This window comes from Macrotis lagotis, chromosome 3, assembly GCF_037893015.1.
Source record: "Macrotis lagotis isolate mMagLag1 chromosome 3, bilby.v1.9.chrom.fasta, whole genome shotgun sequence".
NCBI classification, from domain to species: Eukaryota; Metazoa; Chordata; class Mammalia; order Peramelemorphia; family Peramelidae; genus Macrotis; species Macrotis lagotis.
The window spans coordinates 34,842,493-34,867,187 of record NC_133660.1 but is presented as its reverse complement, the minus strand read 5'-3'; the positions used below and the strand labels follow the sequence as shown (position 1 = coordinate 34,867,187).

Sequence of the window (24,695 nt, the reverse complement as noted above, 5' to 3'; positions counted from 1 at the left end):
AGCCAGCCTTTACACTTTCCTCTTTTACCCTCATCAAGAGACTCCTTAATTCCTCTCAACTTTCTGCCATTGAAGTGGCATCGTCTGCATATCTGAAATTGTTAATATTTCTCTTGGCAACCTTAATTTAAGCTTTTTGATTCACTCAGCCTGGCATTTTGTATGCTGTACCCTCATATAAGTTACATAAGGTGACAGTATTCCCAATCTTAAACTAATCCTTTGTTCCATCTTCAGCTCTAACTTTTACTTCCTTAGCCCACATTCAGGTTCCTCAGGAGACAAGATGATCTGGTACTCTCATCTCTCTGAGGACTTGCCACATTCTGTGGTGATTGACATAATCAGAGGCTTTAATATAGTCAATAAAGCAAAAGTGGGTGTTTTTCTGGAACTTTTTTGGGGGGGTAGTCCCCAAAAGATAAAAAGAAGTCAACACAGTACTGTTATTTACAAACCCAAGAGTACCAAAGAGTCGTCTTCCCCCCAGCTTTCTTTACAATCCAGTAAATGGTAGCACTTTGATCTTTAGTTTCTTGAACTCTTCAAAAATCACCCTGCTCTTCTGGTAATTCTCATATTGTTGAAGTCTAGCTTATATAGAACCTGGCTGGTATGGGAGATGAGGACAGTTGTTAAGTGATTTGAACATTGCCTGGCATTGTCCTTTTGGATTGGGATGTAAACTGATCTTTTCTAATCCAGTGGCTATGATTATGTTTTCCAAATTTGCTGACATAGTTAGAGTCGCACTTTAAACAAATTAATTGTTTATGGATTGATTGATTCTTCATTGACCTTTAAGTGATTGTCAACTTTTCAATTCTTTGGAGACTATGATATTTAATGTTGGTGAATTATCATGAAGAATATTGTTAAAAAGTTTCAGCTCCTGAAATAAAGGCAGTTTCAGATTAGTAAATAAATAGCACTTTCATGCCAAGACAACAAATCAAATCTATCATTTTATAGATGACCAAATTCTTTAAAAAATTATATTTTAAGAGAATAGGCAATGTTGATTTTATAAAGGCAAATCATGGCTGGCCTATTGGAGTTGGAAATCTATTACATAGTTGCCATGTAATTGGAGATGAGGTCTTGTAGTTAAGGACAAGAAAGAAAGCAAATAAATAGAAATGTAAAAAGTTATGTTTCCTATAGATGAATGCTTAGAGCCATCTTATTCAACATCTTAATGATCTAGAGCAGAGTTTTCCTCAAAAAATGCAAGCCTGCACTACTGTACATTTCTGGCTTATTGGACCTTCAGGAATATATGATAGATGAGGTCTAGAGATTGAAATGTGGATAGGGGAGAGATAGAATTTCGGTCCCAGGTTGGGAATCTCCAGTGCAAACATTTCCTTTGTTCAAACTTCATTGTCAAGGAATTTTAGAGAGATTTCATATTAATTGTAATTTAAAACTTTCCCTAATATCTTGATCTATTACTCTTATTTATTTGGCTTATTATATACTGCAGCAATATGGCTAGTTATAAGACATCAGTGAAATGTGCAGATTTCTTAGATATTAATCATTCTTATGCTTCCCTCATTCTGAAAACTTCTGATTCTTATCTCAACTGACTATCAACATTTTTCTCCTAAACCACATACAAAAGAGAAATCTCATTAAGATGATTAACCTGGTTTACTTTTAGGTTGGTCTTGTAAAGTGCTTTTTTTTTTTAAGATTTTTGTAAGGCAAATGGGCTTAAGTGGCTTGCCCAAGGCCACACAGCTAGGTTATTATTAAGTGCCTGAGACCAGATTTGAACTCAGGTACTCCTGACTCCAGTGCTGGTACTCTATCTGTTGCACTACCTAGCCACCCCTAAAATGCTTTTTCTTTATAAAAAATATTGATTCAGCTTTCTCAGCTGTAAAAATATTTTGAGGAAGCACTCCCAATATGTATTACTATTTGCATATAAGTTTATGTTACTTGTACATGGTTCAAGTCCAGTGATTTCAGCACTTGGCTACAATGGCTGCCCTAGCTGAAAAAGATAGCACATAAAGATTCCTAACCTCAAATGGGAGAATTGTAGCTTTGACTACACTTAGTAAACTTACTCTTTCATGATACTCATTTTTCAGTTGCCAAGTGAGTTTCATCTTCCCTGATGTCAATTGGTTGTTCTTGCAAACTAATTAGAAGTTGTTCCTTTTTTTCCCATCTTAAAAATTGGTTCAAAGTACATTACAGCTCTTTACTGGAAGATTTTTAAGCATAGAATTTGTAAAGAACAGATAATGTCAAGTTTTTATACATGTCATGAAATTTGTGGCAACAAAAATCATATAACAATAAATATGTTTTCAAAATATGCTTTCTATAGCATGTTTCTTTCTAAAACTTAATTTTCCTCATTGTTAAAATAGTTTCCATCTAAAATTTATAGAGAATCAACACAAATAATAGTCCTAACTATTTCTCAGGTAAAGACTCAAAAGATATAAACAAACATTTCTCAGTTACAAATAATTCAAATCAAAACAAATCTGAGGCTTCACTTTACATTCAGCACATTAGAAAAGATGACAAGGTAGTCATAATCAGTGTTGAAGGTTTTGAGGAAAATTTTAAATTGGTCCCACCATTCTGAAATGCAATTGAATTATTTGGAGATAGCGCTACCCTCTCAGCTTAGGCATGTACTCCAAGAAGATTGAAGATAGAAAGGTTCATCATATACCAATATGTCTTTATGTTTGTGTATGTGTAGAAGCAAGACACGAGGGAAAGAAAAATAGACCTCTGGACTAAAGAATAGCTAAACAAATTGTGGTATATAAATGCAATGAAATTCCATTATTCTACATTAAGTTAGTCATAAATATAGAGACCATAGGGGGAAGTATCAGAAGATTTTTTTTTTAACTGAAGCAATCAGTTACTTCTGTAAAGCAGAATCAGAAAAACTGTTTATATGTAAGGACTACAATACAGATGGAGAGAACAAAAGCAAACAATTGAAATTGAATGCTATGTGATTATGACCTAGTTTTTTTTAACTGTTTTTTGAATTTAACAATTTTTCCCCCAATCTCACCTCTCCCCCCACTCCCCACATTCAGAAGGCAATCTGATGATCTTTACATTGTTTCCATGCTGTACATTGATCAAAATTGAATATATTGAGAGAGAAATCATATCCTTAAGGAAAAAATAATATAGGAGATAGCAAACTTACATAATAAGATACCTTTTTTTTAAAAATTAAAGGTAATAGTCTTTGGTCCTTGTTCAAACTCCACAATTCCCTCTTTGGATACAGATGGTATTCTCTATCGCAGATACCCCCAAAATTGTCCCCGATTGTTGCACTGATGGAATGAGTAAGTCCATTAAGTTTTATCATCAACCCCATGTTGTTGTTAGAGTGTACAGTGTTCTTCTGGTTCTACTCATCTCACCCAGCATCACTTCATGCAAATCCTTCCAGGCTTCTCTGAATTCCCATCCCTCCTGGTTTCTAATAAAACAATAGTGTTCCATAATGTTGTATGTACCACAGTTTGTTCAACCATTTTCCAACTGATGGACATCCCCTTGGTGTCTAATTCTTTCCTACCACAAAGAGAGCTGCTATGAATCTTTTCATACAAGTGATTTTTGCCCTTTTGCATGATCTCTTCAGGGTATGTAGACCCAGTAGTGGTATTGCTGGATCAAAGGGTATGCACATTTTTGTTGCCCTTTGGGTATAATTCCAGATTGCTCTCCAGAAACATTGGATCACTTCACAGTTCTACCAACAGTGTTTTAATGTCCCAGATTTCACACATCCCTTCCAGCATTGATCATTGTCTTTTTTGGTCATATTGGCCAGTGTGAGGTGGTACCTTAGAGATGCTTTAATTTGCATTTCTCTGATCAACAATGCTTTAGAGCAGTTTTTCCTATGATTATGGATTGCTTTGATTTCCTCATCTGTAAATTGCCTCTGCATATCTGTTGACCATTTGTCAATTGGGGAATGGCTTGTTTTGTTATAAATTTGACTTAGTTCTCTATATATTTTAGAAATGAGTACTTTGTCAGAAATACTAGTTGTAAAAATTGTTTCCCAATTTGCATTTCTTTTGATCCTGGTTACAGTGGTTTTGTTTATGCAAAAGCTCTTTAATGTAATCAAAATTATCTTGTTTGTTTTTAATGATGTCTCCATCTCATCTTTGGGATTATGACCTAGTTTGACCCTGAAGAACTGTGAGAATTCACTGCCCTCTTTTTGCAGAGCTGGGCATTATGATTGTGGAACATTGCCCATGCCGTCAGACATGGTTGACAGGCTAGTTTTGCTTTTGTTACAAAGGGTGGCTCTCAAAGTAAAGGAGGAAGAAAATCTTTGGGGAAAATTATATTGGGAAGATTATATAAAGATAAAAGATACAAATTGTTAAGGGAGAGGGAAGGAATATGGGGGGAGGGTAATGTAAAAAACAAGATAAAAATTTTATTGGTAGCACTTTTACTTTGAAAGGGATTTTTTTAAGTTTATGAGTTTGTTTTTTAAATCTCCTAAGTAGAGAAAGGTAGGTAGCCACTTGTTATTACAGCTAAGGTCAGTAAATTTGAAATACTTGCCTTTCTGTTAAAGAATGCATAATGTTTGTCCTTCATTCTGGAAGAAGACCATGGCATCAGGGAGGTGATGCCATGACAAGCAATGAATTGGATTTGAGTGGGGGGGAGGGGGCTGTGCTAAGTCACCAGCCTCACTTTGTCTTCCAGAGTCTTCTGGGTCCAGTGGCCAGATAGGAATCAGGACTACTGGAGATGGTTCTGGATGCGAGGCAGTCAGGGTTGAGTGACTTGCCCAAGTAAATGTCACAAAGGAGTCTGAGTCTACATTTGAACTCAGGATCTCTAAGACCAATGCTCTATCCACTGTGCCACCTAGCTGTTTGTTTAACAAATGTTTTAAGTACTTTACTAAGAGGTAACTAGTGAACCTCAGAGATACCAAAAAATATTCATTGTTGCTCCACATCTTATTACTTAGTGATGGAAAACTTGAGTGAATTAGAAATCATGATTGGTTTGCTTTTTATAAAATCCCTGTAAATGTTCTGGGGGAAGTAGGAAGGATTTTTAAATAGGAATTGTTGGTTAGTAATTAATTTTTCAATTATTTTGTTCAATATAGGTGGCTAAGAAAGTTAATTTTAATTCTGAAAAATCACTCCCACTGGAGGAAACTTGAAAGGCCACTGCCTAGAAGTGCAAGACACTTCCACAGGTGCACTTCTACCAGGAAAGGGACATTGTACAGCCCAGGGGATGTTGAGGGCTAGTGGAGATGAGGATGGGTGACTGACAGGGCAGTGTTGGAACCTGCAGTGAGGGTGCAGGAGTGGGGCAGTGATCCCCACCTTGAGTTGTGGCTTTTGAAGGCTTGTGATCTAGTCCATTTACAGGGGAAGTAGCAGAGGAGCAACCTTACAAAGCCACATAGAAGTAAAAACATTCTATGGATGAACTTTGACAGAATTCCTACTGAATGTCACGTCTTTTCCTTCTCCCCATTTCCCTAAGATGGCTTTACAAATTCTTTCATTCTTCCTCACTCTCTCAGGACTAGCACAGTACAGAGTATGCACTTATATAAATGCTTACAGGTGATTTCAAGCTTAGTCCATATTGACCACAGTATTCTATTTCCCTTCTCATGCCTCTAAGGCATGAGAACCTAGGCACCATGAATGTTGTCAGATCTAACCTATATGCCAGATACACAAGACAAGATTCCCTTTGCCCCATTTTAAAATAGACTTGTCTATCAGATATTGCCTATTAAGAAACCACCAGACATGTTTGTTTTTAAATTAAAAAAGTCAAAAAAAATCCTCCTAATTTTACTCTTTATATATAAATGCAGTTAGCACTAAATAAAACAGAGAAAGTCTGAAAGGAAATAGGTAGGGTCTATTTACAGTGTTTATTTAGCAGAATTTTTGACCAGCAGATTTATTGACTACCGAAGTAGCATTGCCTAGTTCCACCTTTCACACCTGCTGACTGTGATGCTGAGCAAATCATGTAACCTTTCAGGGTCCCAGTCAGGTCTCTAGAAAGCTTCAGAACAGCTCCCTGGGAATTCCTTACATTAGTGAAATCCACATCCAAAGTAAAACTAAATGCATGCTGTACACGGTACTTTCTAGTTTCAGATATTTCTACTTCATTCCAATTTAAATGGAAAATTTATTTAGCCATAATGTAAATTTGTATTGCTACTGCCTTTCACCTTTTGATTCTTTTTTATTTTAAGTATGTTTGATTAGGAAAGAGGCAGAATGGAGTAGTGGAGAGAGAATTGGTCTGGACACTGCTGCAGGCATCCTAGCTAGAACTCCTGGCAAGTCACTTGTCTTTTCTGGGGCTTTAGGCAGCTTCCTGACCCTGTCCAGTGTTTAGAAGCTACCAACCCCCTCTCAACCTGATATTTCTCAATACCAGTGAAACCGTAGACCTTACCCTTGAGTAGTAAAACATTTTTCACCCACATGAGGAATTGAATCATAGTTCTGTGAATTTTCAACAGTTGAGATTAGTTCCCTCTCCTAAAGGTGTCACCCCACATTGATAACAACCCACCATTCTTGGGGTCAGTTCCTTTGGCCAGTCTTGAATTTGTCCAACTGTTCAATGATTTAGTCCATTTCTCTCCATCTAGTTCACAAAAGGTGTGTGTGTGTGTGTGTGTGTGTGTGTGTGTGTGTGTGAGAGAGAGAGCGAGAGAGAGAGAGAGAGAGAGAGAGAGAGAGAGAGAGAGAGAGTGTGAGAGTGTGTGTGAGTGTCGGGGGGTGGGGTGGGGGTGGTGAACATCCATCTCATCTGGTTATTCTAAAAGTGATTTTGGGCAAGACCTCTTTCCTGGCCTGAGTTTCCTCTCCAGCAAAACTTCCAACTCTTATCTTTGATCCTTCCTTCAGTCAGCCTTTCTAAAACTGTGCCATTTTAAAGAGGAGACAGCTGAAACTTTCAGCAGATAAGAAACAAGCCCAGTTGGGATTTGTACTCAGTTCCTGGGATTCCCATGTGTTCCCTGCTACAGTAATGGAGTCATTGTCACAGTGAGAACAATGATGGATTGAACAGACTCACTGTGTAATTTCTTATGTCTTTAGAAATTGTTTCTGGAGGGTGGTTAGGTGGCACAGTGGACAGAGCCCTGGAGTCAGGAGTACCTAAGTTCAAATCCAACCTCAGACAATAATTACCTAGCTGTGTGGTCTTGGGCAAGCCACTTAACCCTATTGCCTTTCAAAAAATTATTTATGGAGCCATATGCTTTTAGAGCCAGTTAAAAAATGCACAAAGGTGTAGACAAAAAAATTTTTTGGAGGGGTGGGGAGAGGGAGTGAGAAGGGAGCACATTTAATCAGTTCAATTTTCTGAGTACTTCAGTGAATGTTCTGCCATATGTGCTCATCTCATCTGTCTTCATCACTCTGATAGTGTATTATGAACTAGCATTAATATATCTGTGCCAGTGCCTGATGCCCTGAATGAAAGACCTCTTAGGTCTTCTAGGAGCTTATGATCTTGGCAAGACAGCTCTGTACTCAGAAAGCAATTAAATAATAGTACAAGGCAGTATATGACTAAATGTAAAAAACCAATGATTTAGAAATGCCAAACTATTTGTTATTTGCTGAGTATGCTGCTGGCTTTCTGTTCTTTATTACTTTACATTGTCTAGCTAGCTTTTCTTTTATATATATATATTTCCTTCCCCATCCCCAGTCCCACATCTCTAGAGACCCCTTTGCCTTTTCCCAAAAATTATGCCGATCATTCAAGGTCTTTCTCATTTTGTACTGTTGACAACCCCTGTTCCCCAAACAAAAAGATTGATCTGTCTCTTTATTTTATTTGCCATGTCTCCCACTCTTGGCAATTCAATTGCACCAACTAATTGCATTTATTATAATTTAGCACATACTATAGTTATCTGGGTTAAATGTCTTATATGTGAGCCAGCTGATTGGTATGGTTAGGGCTTAATGTCAAGAAGATCTGAGTTTCTAGCTGGCCTCAGACATTATTAAGTACATGATCCTGGGCAAGTCACTCCACCCATTGCCTCGGTTTCCTAATCTGTAAAATGAACTGGAAAAGGAAATGGCAAACCCCTCTAGAATCTCTGCCAAGAAGAAAACTTCATAAAAAAATTCTGAAGGGTCAAACATAGCTGTGTCATATTTTCTTTTTCTGTTAGATTGTAAGCTCCTTGAGGATAGAATCTTATTCCCTGAATTGCCTGTGTTTGCATATATTATTTGTTGAGTACATATGTAATGAATTGAATTATTATGACAGACTCTTACTTTTTATAAGTATTTCTTTGAAGTATCTTCTCTCTTTGGTATTTTACTCTTTTTTTCTAGCTGAGGATCATACAGACAATGCCTTTAACAAACTAGAGTTATCTAGTCTAATTTCAATTTGTTGATTCTGTAATAGAAAAAAAATTTATTATTTGACTTTGATTTTTTAACTTGTTTTCTTTTTGTTTCAAGCTTTGCTTCCTATAACAAATACTGATGGGAGAATGACAGGAAAATGAAAGTAAATGTCAAATCATTATTTGAATTCTGTTTAGCAAAGTAGAACTATGGATGGATTGGAAGTTTCTTTAAATTCTGAAAGTATTTTTAGTTGACATATATTATTTTAAGATTTATACTTTAGATATTCATTTGATTGTTTTAACAACCCTGAGGGTATTGTTTATGCTTTTTTGGTTGAAGAAATAAGTTTAGGTTTGATGATTGGCCCAAGGTTACATAGTTTTGTCAATACTTAAGTTAGGATTTGAACCCATATGTTTGACAGTTCTGTAATCCTTGGTAGAGGAAGTAATTTGACTTAGGGCAGCACAGCATCCAGGTGACTAGGACACTTAAGCCTGGAGTCAGGAGGCCTCAGACACAGGTCACTTCACCCCTGCTGATGCTTCTCTATGAGGAACCCCCTGAAAATCAAGCACTTGGCACCTAGGGCTGGCACAGTGTGCCTGGGGACTGCTGTTGGAATGAATGAATGAATGAATGAATGAATGAATGACTATCCTTCATTTACTAAGACCATGACGTCAGGGAGGCCAGGACAAGCACATGAATTGGATTTGAGTGAGGGGGATCAGGCTAAATCACCGGCTTCACTTTCTCCTCCAGAGACCCAGCTGGGTCCAGTGGCCAGAGTTGAACCAGGAGGACGATATGGTCCTGCATGTGTTAAGTGACTTGCCCAAGGTCACACAGCCAGGAAGGTTCTGAGGCCTGATTTGAACTCAGGTCCTCCTGACTTGGGGGCTGATGCTCTATCCACTTAACTCTCCTGTTGTTGGTATGCAGCTAGAAAAACAGCATGTCTTAAAATTCATTCATCTGAACCAGTTTTGATTTTCAGGTCATTATTCCTGTCTCTTTTCACTTTAAACCTATATTCTACTTTGGATTGCTGATGAAAGAAAGGAGTTTCAGCAAGTACTTGATGTATTCTTACTTTTTGCTGAAATGTGCCAAGGCACAGGTTCAGCAACTGTCTACCTCTGCTATGTACCAGATGCCTAAAAGTTGCTGTTAATTGCCATTTCTGTACCAGAAGGACTATCTACTGCCCTTAAGAAGTGTATGCTTATGTCGGCAGGATATTTTGTTCTCAGCTGCTCAACATGTATTTAACTACTCTTTAAACTGCTGGGCAAACACCCCTCCCCTTGAGCAGCTTTCATTCCATCCATGAAGGGAATAGATATACCTAGAGAAGTGAATGCAAGGTAATTAGAAGAGAAAGAAGAATGATAGCTAGTGGATATGGGAAGAGGTCAGGAAAGGCTTTGTATGAGGAGGAAAGCAAGGATTCTAAGAGACATGAGAGATTATCTGTGCAAAGACATGGAAATGTGAAATGGGTTTCTAGGCTTAGGAAATAGATGGCTGGAACATAGAATGTGTGATAGGATGTGAAAGACGTTTTCAAAGGTTGATTCTCAAAATACTACATAAATTTTAGTTGTTATGAGAATTATAATGGGGTTTGCTTTTGGTGAGCTTTAAATGACAGGATTAGGACTTTATTTTATTCTAATGCAATTGGGAATTTTGAAGACTGAGGAGAAATGAGGTCAGATTTGTGCTTTAGAAAGTTTATTTTGATAACTAAGAGTGGATTGGAGAGGGGGAAGACACATAAGGAAGACCATTTAGAAAGTTCTTGTTATAATCTAGGGGAGAGGTGATGAGAGAGTGAAATAGTAGTTATGTGAGTAGAAAAAGGGGAATAGATGTCAAATGTTTTGGAAGCAGAGTTGACAAGACTTAATGCCTGTGTGGAAGCATTAAGGAAAGGGAAGAGTCAGCTTCCACCATTGCAAACATGGAAGAAAGAAGGTTGGTGGTACTCTCATTAGAACAAGGGGGGAGGGGTGGCTAGGTGGCGCAGTGGATAGAGCACTGGCCCTGGAGTCAGGAGGACCTGAGTTCAAATTTGGCCTCAGACACTTAATAATGACCTAGCTGTGTGGCCTTGAGCAAGCCACAACCCCACTGCCTTGCAAAAAAGAACAAAGTGGGGAAAAACACACCTGATTCTGTCTCTAGGTCTGAGGGGTAGGGGCAAGGCCGCATTACAACATTACAAGTATTCTTTTAAACATCTTGCTTATGATTGGACTCCCAGGTAAAGATGTCCTGGAAGCAGTTGACAATGTGGAATTTTGGTGGAGAGATTTAAAAAGAGATTTTTTTTTTTCAATGAATAAAAATTTATTTTCTTCTCCTTTCATGGTGGGGTGGTGGTGTTAGTGGCGGTAATAAAAACAAAAGCATAGTCAGACAAAACTGGTTTTCCACATTAACCATATCTAAGAATTTTCAGCCTCTTTCTGCTTCTCAACTCATCACCCTGTGGGAGAGAGCTAACATATTTTATCTTAGGTCCCCTGGTTGGTAATTTTAAGTCTTTTAAAATTGTTTGTCTTTACATTGTTACATGAAAAGTGGAAAAATAGCAAGGTTGGGACATTTGTACATGTGTTGAAATGTAAGTGTCCTATGATTGAATGAGATCACCAAGACAATGTGGAAGAGAAGAGAAGAGTGCTGAAAACAAACCTAGGAATGCCCAGGTGGGTTCCTTTGTTGGCAGGAGATAGAAACTGGGAGAGAAACTGAGCAGGGAATCATCACTCAGGAGAACTAGAAGAGAGTCAGGTGTGGTTTTTTCCCTCTCAAAGAATTTTTTTTTTTTTTTTGCAAGGCAAATGGGGTTAAGTGGCTTGCCCAAGGACACACAGCTAGGTAATTAATTGTCTGAGACCGGATTTGAACCCAGGTACTCCTGACTCCAGGGCCGGTGCTTTATCCACTGCGCCACCTAGCCACCTCTCAGAAAGAATTTTTTTGACCAGTGAGCTTAGAAAAAGAAGTATTGGTGGTCTTTCTTCACCAAGATCACTAGGTATAAGGAACAAAATGCATTGATTAAATGCATGCCCGGCACTCACAGGGGGGGACACAGTCCTGCCTTCTGGGAACTTCCATTGTAATTTAGGGAATAAAATACTAAAAAAGAGGATGCTGAATATATATGTGTGGCTGCACAGGTTTAGGGATCATAGGGAGTGCAGTAACTTGATTCTGAGCTGGATGAGGTAAAAACATTTATCAGTGCTCAGGTACCAGGGTGGCAGGACAAAGTGGGGGTAGAACCCAGGGAGCTGGGTTTACGCTGGACCTTGTTCTGGACACCTGCCTTTCTGAATCTCTGGGCTTTTGTAAGTTCCTTGCCTCCCACACGATTAGGCCAAGATTCTCCCATTATCAACATTTGTTGATGGGAAATGCTTTTTATTACAAGGGGTCCAAATGATTGTGAAATTGTTAACTGAGCTCCTTTCTCTCAGACAAGTGGCCGACACTTCTCCACAGGCTTCTGACTTGCTTGAGTGACTGGTTGTAAAGGGATGATGTTTGGGGTTTCATTCTGCTGAGCTTAAAAAGAATTCCTTTTAGTTAGGTTGTACCATTGCCCTTTGGGGCCAGACCTGTTGTGAAGATTAAATGAGAAAATATTACAGTGTGCTTACTAGCACCATGCCTAGCATGGAGGAAGTAAGTACTGGATAAATATTCTCCTTTCACCTTCCCCTTCCTCATGAGGAAGGGTCCTGTCATCTCCCAGGCTTTACACTGATCCTTCACCAAAAACAAAAGAATATCAGCACTGTTAAACAAAGAAAAAGATGGCTATTACTCTTAAAATCAAATACAAAGATTGGAGAATGATTGTACAAATTATGAAGAGAATTAATGTGATAGAAGGTTAAATGGGTATGGGGGCAGTTAGATGACTAAGTGATTTGAGTGCTGTCCCTGAAGTCAGGAAGACTCATCTTCCTGAGTTCCAGTGTAGTCTCAAACACACTGGCTGTGAGATCCTGGGCAAATCATTTTACCTTGTTTGCTACAGTTTCCTCATCTGTCAAACGAGCTGGAGAAGGAAATGGCAAGCCTTTCCAGTATTTTCCAGCCAAGAACACCCCCAAATGGACTTACAAAGAGTCTGACTGACTGAAAAACAACTGAACAAAACCAGCTTTTGCTTTTTTTTTTAAATTTTCTCAATGGGGGAAGGGGAGAAAGGGGGAGAAAGGGTATAAAGTCACTTCCTTCATTTTTGTTGTGAGTGTCATCACAATGAGGAAGAGAATTTTCTACAGAGAAAATTAGAATGTCCAAAGGAAAATTGCTGGATGATATTCCTTTTTTGCATTTATGCTTTTTTAAAAAAATTTTTAAAGTTTATTTTGAATTTTACAGTTTTTCCCCAGTCTCACTTCCTTCCCCCCACCCCCCACAAAAGACAGTCTATTAGTCTTTACATCGTTTCCATGGTATACATTGATCTAAGTTGAGTGTGAGGACAGAGAAATCATTAGATGATATTCTTTAGAGATTGGAGTTGTATGCTGAATATGTATATCTGCTTTTGGGGAAGATCATGCCAGTTACTCTTGGGGCTGCTCTAAAGATTGCTTCCCAACTTACACTTTTCAAGTACAGGAAGTCCAGTCTCAGATTTGTGTTGGAGATGTTTTTCTAATCCTTTTTCAAGGATTTTATGATGGCAGATGATGGGGAAGCAAGATGTTGATGTGCGAATTCTGCCTCCACAGCCATCCTGTAGGGAGCATTGTTATTGGAGCCATGAGAGGGTGAAAGTGGAGGGTTCCATAATTGACTTAGGGTTAATTCTCATGGATTTGGAGGATCTTATCTTTGATGACAGGTACTATGGAGTCACATATACTAGGTGTTATTTGTGAAAGTTACCATTGTACAGTCAAGTCTGATTCTTCATGACCTCATTGACCATAGACCTCTTCTATCTTTTCTCTTGAAGTTTGTACAAGTTTATTTTCATTGTTTCCTTGACACTTATCTCTCCATTTTATACTTCTTTTCCTTTTGCCTTCAGTCTTCCCCAATCAGGGGAAATTTTCACTGAGTTCTGTCTTCTTATGTGCCAAAGAATTTAACTTCTGTTTCAGTATTTGTTCTTCCGATGAGTAGCGTATTAATTGTTTTAAGAATTGACTTATTTGCTCTCCTTACTCTCCAAGGCACTCTTGAGGCTTCTGCTGCACCATAATTGTAAAACTTAGATTTTGCAGTGATCTACTTTTCTTATAGACTGACTCTCAGAGTCATGCAAATGCTACCATAAAAAGCATAGCTTTGGCCAAAGGAATTGAGTGCATTACAGTGACAGTTATTTGGCAAGTACAAAGACAGTGGTTTGGGATTGTTCTTTCAGGTGATAAGCCAAAGGTCCCATCCTCCAATTCCACATGTGAAATGCCAATGCCAACTCAGATTCCATGGGGGGGGAGATTGATGGGGGTATGATGAACTATAAAAGCACAGATTCTAACAATTTCTGGAATGTGTATGGATTTGTCTTTAAATATTCTTGAAAAGCAATATTCATTTACTGTGGGATGTAAATGTGAGGACTGTACTTTTTTTTGACAATGTACTTTTAACATAGAGAAAATATGTACATTAAGGACTTAATTTTTTTGTTTTTTCACAAGGCAATTTGGTTAAGTGGCTTGCCCAAGGTAAAAAAAAATAGAAACTAATATATTCATTTAAAACTGACAGATTGACAATATATGGATTATTCTATGTCTACATCCTTTTACAAAGAATTCTTTCATTTGATGTTCACAAGATTTGTCATTTTTTGCTTGCGGAACTTGGTAGGAAATGAGCTTAAGAAGGAAAATGATGGCAAAAAGAGAGAAAAGGGGACAGGACTACTTAGGACAGAAGCCAGTTCAGTGGCTCAAGAAAGTCTCACTTGAGGCTGCCTTCCAGGGAGATCTCTGTAATGTTTTTGGCAGGGGAATATTTAGATTTTGTCCATTTAGTTTTGGTTGAGGATTTAGGAGTTTGGGTGTGGTTGGATGTTTGAGATGGCATAGATGATGAATTTGAAAGGTAATCATTGCTTTGTGGCCAAACACAGCAGACATTAGAGAGACTTGCATGAGCAGAACTATCAAACTCCCTTGGTGTGTCTGAGGAGTTAAGGCTCATGGTGGTAATGTTATCTCATATGTTTGAACTGTGTGTGTGTGTGTGTGTGTGTGTGTGTGTGTGTGTGTGTGTAACATAGCTTTGGTATATCAGGTAGTTAGATTGTCTACAGAAAGGATCTGTGGTGGTCTAGGCTCAGAGGACCGGCTTTTTGATATCCTGTAGAGATGAGACAAACCACTCTTGTCTGCTTTAAGTCCTTGTGCTACCTGAAAGTGAGACATGTCTACTTCAATAGCCTTGCGCGTTGAATCCAACATGAGCAAGCATGAGAGAAATAAACTCCTTTTGGTTAAGGAGGGTGCTATGGAACTTGAACTCCTAAGGGAATCTGTAGCCTTAATTTATTTCTAGGGTGCCAAAATAAACAGATTAAATCGTTTAGAACTTTTCCTCCCCTCAAGGGGCTTTTGTTATGTTGGGGTAGCCAACATGTACTTGTTATTGTTGGGTTTTTTTGGGTTTTTTTGTAAGGCAAAAGGGATTAAGTGGCTTGCCCAAGGCCACACAAGTCATTATTAAGTGTCTGAGGCCTCAGGTATTCCTATCTCCAGGGCCAGTGCTCTTTCCACTGCGCCACCTAGCTGCTGCCCCCATATGATCAATTAATTAAAAACTATTATGGACTTGATGGTCAGCTTATGATGCTTATGGCTACTTTCTGATGCTGCCAATCCAAAGCACTTTGTAAATCAACTTCACAGTCTAGTAAAATAGATAATTAGGGAATGCAAAGGAAAATGAAAGCTGTTTAGTTCTCTTTTAATAATAACTTTATTTGAAAATAAAATACCCAAGCCCAGTAGTCTATACCATGTTTTAGCTGTATTTATAACATTTTCTACACTTTTTGATATAAATGGTTAATTTGAAACAGTGTATGGAAGGCAAGTAAATAATTCCCTTTAAAGTGATAACCAATTTGATTGACATGAATGAGAACCTGCCTAAATAGTTGATTATACTTAATGCTTATAATATTTATAGAAGATCTACTTTTTCTAGGGTGCCATATAGAGAAGATATTTTATACTCTTTAAAAGTGGATTGAAATGGTTCTTGGCAGTTTTACACAATAAAATAAGAGTCTGAGAATTAAAAAAAACACTTAGACTTTAATCTTGACACATTCTTCTTCCAATGGTTCTATTCATCAATTTTCATTGGCCCCAAACTAGTCTACATGTTTTATTTTTGATGCCATTAACTCTCTCATTTTGGTTAGATGGTTCATATCATAGAACATATGTTGAAGCCCCCCTTTTTTTAATCTGTTCCCTATATGGTTTACTTTGCACATAAGAAATAGACAATTTTTTATAAAGGAAAATTTATTTGGGGCAGCTAGGTGACTCAGCATGGGCCCTGGAATCAAGAGTTCAAATCTGACCACAGACACTTAATTGCCTGTCTCATTTAACCCCGTTGCCTTTATTTGGCAAAACTTTATTTGGTACGTGTTTTTAGTATGCTTATGTTTTGCAGTCATCAGAACACAATTAAATTAATGGAGATCCCTGATTTTTTTTCTCAGCAATAAACAGTTTTATTTCCATTATAGTTTTTGATAACTACTTTCTTTTGAGGATTGAGAAGAATTTGATTTATTGGACATCAACTTGGAGTTTATTATGGACATCTTTTTCCTGAATTGTTGCTGTTATTTTTCTAGGTCAATAAAAAAGGACTTTCTTTTCAAACTTCTTTCATTTTTTTTTTCAGATTTGTCATATATAATGTGTCTGCTTTAACCCCTTAATCTCTCTTTAATCTACATTTTTTTTTTCATTAACATTTGGAATATTTCTATACCATAATAATTTCTCAGGTATTTCCTGACTCCTTGATGCCTCTTATGCTCTGGAGCCCAATTTTAGCTTCCTACAGAGCTTGTCATACACTAAAATTTATTCCAGATACACAATATTACAATACATGCATACACACATGCACACACGATTTTCTGCCCTTGTCTCATTCAGAATTTTTGTAGTTGATTTTTCTGACTCTTTAAATGTAATATTTCACATTAATTTTCATCAGACCATTGTTCCAATCTGAAATCTTTTGTGTTGATTCTATTCTGCTGGCAAATTAGATGTCCATTCTAGCTTGATGTCATTTGTCATACTTTTCATCTGAAGCATTGGTGAAAATATTGATGTGAAATCATTGATGTGAAATCAACATGGATTCTATCCATTCAAATATATTGACTGTCATAGATTAAGCAAAATTCTTTTTCTTCTCTCTAATGCCCTTCATCATCATGTACAACTTTTCCCTCTTAAATTTGTCCTTTCTTTGTGTAATCTGTAATAATTAAAAAAAAAATCTCCCTAGCTTTGCAATCGCAAGATTCTGCTCATACTGCTCATTAGTCTTTTTTTAAAAAACTATTTAAGTGACTTGCCCAAGCTAGGCTGGGTAATTAGTCTTCTTAATCCTATTCTGGTTAAAAAAAAATTTATTGATGTCCTTTTTTTACTCACCAAAATTTGCCCAGGTATATGTGTGTGTGTGTGTGTGTGTGGTTTTTAGACTATCAAGGCAGATTTTTCAATTACAAACAAATGCAGCTAGTGCCCCTTCTCAAGTAGAAGAGATGATAATTTTATATTAGGATTATACATTTAGAATCAAGGTTAGAGATGAACTCTTCATTAGGGGAAAAAAACTGCCACCAAGTAAGCTACAGAGGCAGAATTCAGATTCTTTAATGCTATACTTTTACCTTTGAGTTATGTGCTTAAAATATGAAATCTATAAATAAAAATGTATGACATGCATAATGGTATAAATATTATATAAATGTAAAAATAAAAATTTTATTATTATAGATAGTGAATTTTCACTAAAATTAACTTATACTAAAGCTTGTAGTTTTAAGCACTAGGTTTATTCAGTGAAAATCCTGATGAAATCCTAGCTACAGTTTGGAAGTCCCTATAATCTACTTAGATAAAAGTTGATAAAAATGTATCTTTCTGAAGATATTATGGCTACCATTGTTGCCTCTAGCAGGACAGAATAAGCTTTATAAATAGCGCACTTGACCTCACAAACTACTCTTGGGTGCAGTAGGAGCAGCAAGTGGATTAAGTGACTGGCCCCAGGTTCACACAGCTTGTAAGTATATTGGGACCCCGGCTTCCTGATTCCCGTGCTCTTTGCTTTTGCTGCCAGGTTACTAGTGTCCGACGGATCTCTGATCGGGCTCGGCTCCGGGTCCTCGATTTGCCTTGCCCTGACTTGGTTGGGCCAGTTCTTGGTCTGATTTTTGCTGAATTCGAGAGGACGGCCACGTTCTGTGTGGATTCAGAGGGAGAAAAGTGCAAAGGGAGAGGCCATTGGAGCTGTGAGGTGGAGGCGAACGTCCCTGTCAGGTCGTCTTAGTTACTTCTGAGGCTTCATTTATGTGACTGAAGCCCGGGGAGAGGTGGAGAGTGAAGCAGTTGGGTTGTAAAGAGGCGCAAAATGGCAGAATGTGGCCAGCCGGCTTTGTTCTTGTGGCACGGCCGGGGCTGAGGTGAGAGTTCTGCGGGTCCTGGCTGCGTGGTGAGCCCGAGGCCACCCCGCAGTGCCAGCAGCGGGGTCTTCCCTGGCGCCCCCGGAGAAGGAAGAGCAGGTGCCCGCCCTTGGCGCACTCAGGCCGTGCTTGTCCACGTTGAGGGGAGGCCGGGAAGCCTGCTGGAAACAGCCCCGGGAAAGCCGGAGATGCTGGAGAACGGAACTGCTTTTGTCCGCTGCTTCCCGGACCCGAAGTTCTTTTCTCCATAGAGCCGGAGTCTTTAAAAAAAAAAAAGCCCGCCCCAGTCCCCCCCCCCCCCCCGCTCTTTTTGGTAGATGCCTGCTGGGGAGGCGGCTGCGGCCCCGGAGGCCCCCCCCCCCCCCCCGGCCCGGCCCGGTGGAACATTCCATTTCCGGTTCCCTTGCTGCTGACACAGTAGTGTTCCTGCTGGCAGTGATCTAATCCTAGTGCAGTAAGAAACATGGCAGTTTGATAAAACATGGTGGAGACAGCGGCTGAGATGGAAGCATATGTTCTAGAAGACATTCTGGAGGTAGGGCTAGGTTTGTGACCCGAAATGAGGCCAGAACAAAGAGGTGGACTTAAAAACTCAGTGGACCTAAAAAAACTCAGCTGGAAAAGGCAGAGGAAGTAGAGAGAGAACTTAAGTCAGGGCTTGTTTTATGTAAAATGCCGATTTCTCAGGTCACTGAAATCCACTTACTGCTAGTGTTTTGTCTGAATCTTGAGTATTGCAAAAAAAGAGGGAGGGGAACTTGGATTTAACAAAATATCCCATGCTGGTGACCTTTAGTTTGTACAGATCCTAGATCCTGCACAATTAATCTGCATCCCTAGCTGTGTTTAGGGTTAACTATTTTTGATTGATAAAATAAGTTGCTGCCTTTACGGTTACATTTTTGTCTAAAAATAAGAAAATATCTTTTTGAAACATCCTAGTCAGGTTGAAAACTTTAAAAGATTTAAATTACTTCAGTAATTTGTTGTAAGACACCAGAATGTTTATCAAAGTCAATTTTGACAACCTATTTTACATTTTTCTTCTGTTGAATGCCACGAAGTTCTATGTGTTTAAAATCTGCATTTTATCCCATTGTTTTACTATTTTAAAAAGAAAAAAGGTTTATTTTTCTTACTAGCCAACAGGAAAATAATTTTTGTTTCTGCTGTCTTGAAAGTATTTCTTTGGAAGACAGGCTAGGTTAATGGGGGGGAAATGGATGTGCATCATCAAGGGCAGCATGATCAATGAGCATTTTCTGAAGAGTCCCTCATTTGGGAGCTTGGAGCTGACATTGCAGTAAGATCTTATGGTTGCTCTGCAGGATGAAAACTGATTCCATTGTATCAGTTATCTCCTTTCAGACATTTCCTAGCATCCTCCTTCCTCATCTCCAAAAAAACTGTTGTTCGTAGTACAAGTTCATTTTCTGTTTCTTTTTGGCTCTGCTCTCACTGTTACTGAATTTTTTAAAAAGGGGGCATGGTTAAACTATCTGCTTACAGATAGGTGAAAAGATCCATATTGGGCGTGTTCACCGAGCAAATTTCAGTGGTAGAGCTTTTAACAAAGTTGTTTATAACATTTTAATTGGATTACCAGTTTTAGTGATCTATATATTAGTTTTTTATTATTTTCCCAAGTTTACTTGTATTGATAGTCTTGTGCATTTAGTTTTTACCAGACATGTTTTCACAAATTTTCACAAGTTCACAGTAATTTAATTTTATTTTATATATATATATATATATATATATATATATATATACACACACACATATATTTGTATCTAAGAATTCAGAAATTTCCTATTAATCTGCTTAACTATTTAGTGATTGACAAAATTAGAGTTCTGAAATCTGTAAATAGTAATATTCATACCCACCTTTTTGGGGGCAAATTATACCAGTTATCTAAAATTTTTGTTTCTTGAATAAGTCTAATAATAGTGGTTAGTACTTTATCATTTTTGAAACTGGTAAAGTGCTTTTTTACATATGATATTTTTATTCACTGTATCAACTACCTTGTGTGGTAAGTAATATTTTTAACCCTATTTTACCAATGAAACTGTTCAGTTGTTAAGAGGTTAAAAGACATAGTATCTGTGGCAGAATGTAAATCCAGGTCTTCCTGACACCAGGTCCAATTGTCTAGTGAATCAGTCTTCACCAGTTTTTGACTTTGTAGAGATTTGAAAAATCCAAATTATTATTGCCTTGAACTAGTAAGTTTGTTCTCATTTACATAGAGAAATATTATTTATAAAATGTTATTGATGTCATTGTATTACCTAAGATTTCTCATTCCTCGCACATAGGGGAAAAAAAGGAAAAAACTCTTAAAACTATGCACCTGTCAAGAGAGTCCCTACAGGCTTTTTAAATTTATTTTATTTATTGCTTTGAATAAATTACATAAAAATACTTATTTAGCAAAGTCAAAAATGAAACTTAAATTCCTTAATATTTAACAATCTGGGGGGACTAGTTTTAATACAATGTGCACTTTGAAACATTTGACTTATTTTTTCAATTTTATATGCTCCTTTTCCTCTCTGTCACTCATTGAGAAGACAGGAAAATAATACATGCAAAACAAATTTCCCCCATCATATCCAACCATGTCCATGAATGATATGATCTTTTCACATGAAATGAGTTCTTCTCACCTCTTTGGAGGTGGGAAGTATTTTTATCATGAGATCTTCAGAAATGTTTTTGTACAAGTCTCGCCAAGTGATATCTTAAATGTCACCGTAGGGGATGCCAGTTACCTGAACAAGTTATCACAGACATATAGATTTTTGTACATTATGGGCCAATCAGTTTTCATGTCTTGGTGATTTTTACTTCTACCCTTCCATTGAACATTCCATTTCTACTCAGTTTTAATTCAAGACCCCAGTCTTGCCTGGGTTCCACCTTCCAGGGCACCCTTCAAACTAACGTAGTTTATTAAATGGCATTGTCTCCCTATTACCTCCTATTCTTAATGACTGTATTCTTGCCTCTCTTCTCCCCCCCCCCCAGTCTTCTATGCATTCCTTTATCTTTACCTCATAGAATTCTCTTGACTTCCATAGAGAACTACCTTCCTACCCCAGATCTCTATCCCAAATTATCTTGTTTATTTTTCATTTAGTCTATATATAAATCATATATCTTGTGGGTAGTTGTTTCATTCTTTGTATTTAGATTTCCAGTACCTGGTCTTCAAGATTTTCTAGACCTTTACTGAGAAAGTTACAAATTTCTTATGATCTACAAATGTTTTCCTTTATTTTAAATGATGTTTTAAATCGAGAAAAGTGTTACATTATTCTGGTTTTCCTTTCAAGGAGGTGTATGTGAAGGCTCTTGGTGTTACTGAAAACAGAGAGGGGCAGCTTGGTATCCCAGTGGGGATAGGGTTAATAGCCCTGAAGTCAGGAGGACCTGAATTCAAATTCGGATTTAGACATTGAATACTTACTGTGTGACCTTGAGCAAGTCATTTAAGCCCTGCAAAAAACAAAAAGAGAGCTGTCATCTTGAAACTGGATTGAATTTTACTGGTAGGAGCCAATGGATTGAATGGACTAATTGTTCTACAGAGGTAGACTTCCATAAAACTCTCCTGTACAAAAGTAATGTACAGGGGTGTCAGTTTTGCAACTTGCTCTCAACTAGATTAAAATATAATTTGGGAAATGCTTAATCGAAAAATAAAAACAAAAATTTGACACTACTGATCTTGTGAAGTGTTTTGTGGACTTGGTGAGTTTCTTGTATCTAACATTAAAAATGATCGTTATATCAATATTTATCTGGCATATAAACCTGAACAAGGATGAATAATCTAGAAAGGATAAAATTCAGATTCTCCAAAAATAAAAGTACTATCTAGGTGAGTCAAGCAATGCAAAAAACAAAATATTAGTCAAAAAATTTAATATAGATGCTTGAAAATTAAAACTAAAAGTGATGAGGAAAATTTATTTTGGTCTGTATGGTAACAAGAAGTTGAACACAATGATAGTGTAAATTAGATATATACTTGTATCTGGTTCAAACTCTTAATATGAATGACTATATTCCCCAAACATCCAACCTGTATCCCAAAAATGAGAACATTGACCTCTCAGCATTTTATAAATGCCTTCTTTATAATATACAAAGACTAATTATTGTAAAATTGTTCCTAACCCACTAGAAAAGGAAAGACTTTTTGTAGAAGATGTTATTGGGGGGAGCATCTAGATGGTGCACTGAATAGAGCACCAACCCTGGAATCAGGAGGACCTGAGTTCAAATCTAACCTCAAACACTTCATAATTACCTAGCTGTGTGACCTTGGGCAAGTCACTTAATTAACCCCATTGCCTTACCAAAAAAAAAAGATGGTACTCAAAATACAGAAGTGAGAAAGATTTCATGGAGAAAGTAAACGTTTTGAAAAGACTGAATGGTATGTGATGAAGAATGTTTTCATTTGAGAGGTACACACACACACACACACACACACACACAGACACAAACACACACAACGGTCAGATCTGACCATTTTGTGAAGAATAAAAGAATGGGGAAGACAGGTGATGAAATGAGATATTTGGTAATTAACTGGATAGCTGCTATTTAGGGACAATGGTTATGGGCCTAAGTGGTGATTAGAAGAGCAGGCATGTTTAGTTCAAATCAAGGTGGGGAGAATGAATGTATCACTAACAATTTAAGAAAACAATACTATTGACTAAGAAACAGAAAAGTTGCAGGGGTTATGGGTGTACAGGACCATTTTTGATAGTGTTATATTAAGTAGTTTTTAATCACTTCTTCATTCATAGTGTAAATATAAACCGAATAACTATATATATGTATTTTATATTGGAGTAGAAAGAATAATTGATAAATATGGCAAACATTTTTCAGGAAAACAGTTTTTAAGACCATTATGATTCTGCTTAATTTTAAATCTCACCAAGTATTACTTCTAAGTAAAATGGAGTCAAGCCAAAGCATCTTATATATTAAACTTTTGCTTTTGCTGCAAAAACACCTTATATAGCTTTACATGCCACACTAACATCACTGAAGGAAACAGTATAAACATTTCCTGTTGCATTCATGGACCACATATGTCTTTCATTGGAGTATCTGTGATAAACCTAGTAGAAGTTTTATATAGTCAATTTGCATGATCCCAAATTCCTTTTTAGAATGATCTGATCAGTTGGTGTACAGCTCCACCAAAATGAAATGAAACTTCAAAGTTGTTTTGATTTGCTCTTGGTTGTTCATCATCTATTTTATCTTTTATGATCAACTTGTGAAAAGTAACAATCATGACATTATCCACCCATTTTGAGTTTTTGGTAGTGGATGCACAAAACTAACCATATGATTTTCCTACTTCAGTTGAAACTTTTCTGGAAACAATTTTTACAATCTTTGTTTCTTATGCATACTATATAATGATAAAATTAGTCATACGAAAATATTTAGAAAAATGCAAATTAAAAATATTAGAGGGAATGTGGTAAAAATGGATTGATTCAGCCATTCTGGAGAGCAATTTAGAACTATGCCCAAAAGAAAATAAAACTGCCTATCTCTTGATCCAGCAATACTACTACTAGTAGGTTTGATTTCATATCCCTATGAGATAAAAAAAAAAAGGAAGACACATGTACAAATGTTGCTATATTATATTGCTCCTTCTGTGGTGTAAAGAGAATTTCTATTCCACAAAAATTATGCAGATTTCAGAAAAAGCTGAAAAGACTTACATGGGAAGTGAATCGAACCAGGAGAACATTGTGTGATGATCAGCTTTTCATTGATCAAAGATGGATGGGGGGAAATGGAAAATCATATTCAGAGAAAGAACTGAATGCAGTTTTGTTTTTTCCTAACATGGAAGGACACAAAACTTCTGACCCTAACTTAATTGACTTTTGCAATCCAGAAAAACTGGTTCTCTGTTTGATTCCTTTCTTTGTCACTTGCCTGGTTATAGACTGTCTTCTGCCTCATTGATTTCCTAGGTTTCTTTAAGACATTGTTTAGCTGACTTTTCTGGACACTCTTCTCTCCTCACCCCCACCCCACCCCACATCCCTGTATGCCCATGACTTGTCTCTTAGTCTTTGCATTAAAAAAAAAAACTACTTAATAATTAATAAAATTTATTTTCTTCATTTTCTCAACTATGAAATGGAGATGTATCAAGTGAAGTAATAATTGTACATTTAATAAGGGGCCTGGCAAATGCAATGTAAACCATAGCTATTTTTGACCAATTGACTTAACTGTTGACTACCTGGTCTTATGGAAAGTTATTCTAATGAAACTTGTGATGTTAAATGAAACAATTGATTCAGTAACAAAAAAAATTTTAGACATATCTTCTTCAGATTTTTCTGTTGAAACCCCAAAAATGAATCAGATAACACATCTACTGCAAGGTATTTTTTTATTTCCCTTCATTTGTCCCCTGAAACACCTTTGAGTATAGAGACAAAGCTATTAATACTCCATTTTAAAGAGGA

General features: G+C 37.2%; 1 protein-coding gene across 5 annotated transcripts in view; it reads left to right on the top strand.

The window, feature by feature from the left end:
• The first annotated feature begins 488 nt into the window (after nt 1-488).
• Nucleotides 489-24,695, top strand: part of ANKRD17 (ankyrin repeat domain 17) — a 129,391-nt gene continuing 105,184 nt past the window's right edge. For 4 of the 5 annotated variants that reach the window (XM_074228443.1, XM_074228442.1, XM_074228439.1 and 1 more), the window contains exon 1: nt 18,530-18,694. In XM_074228443.1, coding sequence (XP_074084544.1) covers nt 18,641-18,694 — 54 coding nt within the window. In that variant the 5' untranslated portion in view covers nt 18,530-18,640. Of the gene's footprint in view, nt 17,760-18,529; nt 18,695-24,695 lie in introns of those variants that run through there. The other variant, XM_074228440.1, reaches the window with a different exon arrangement.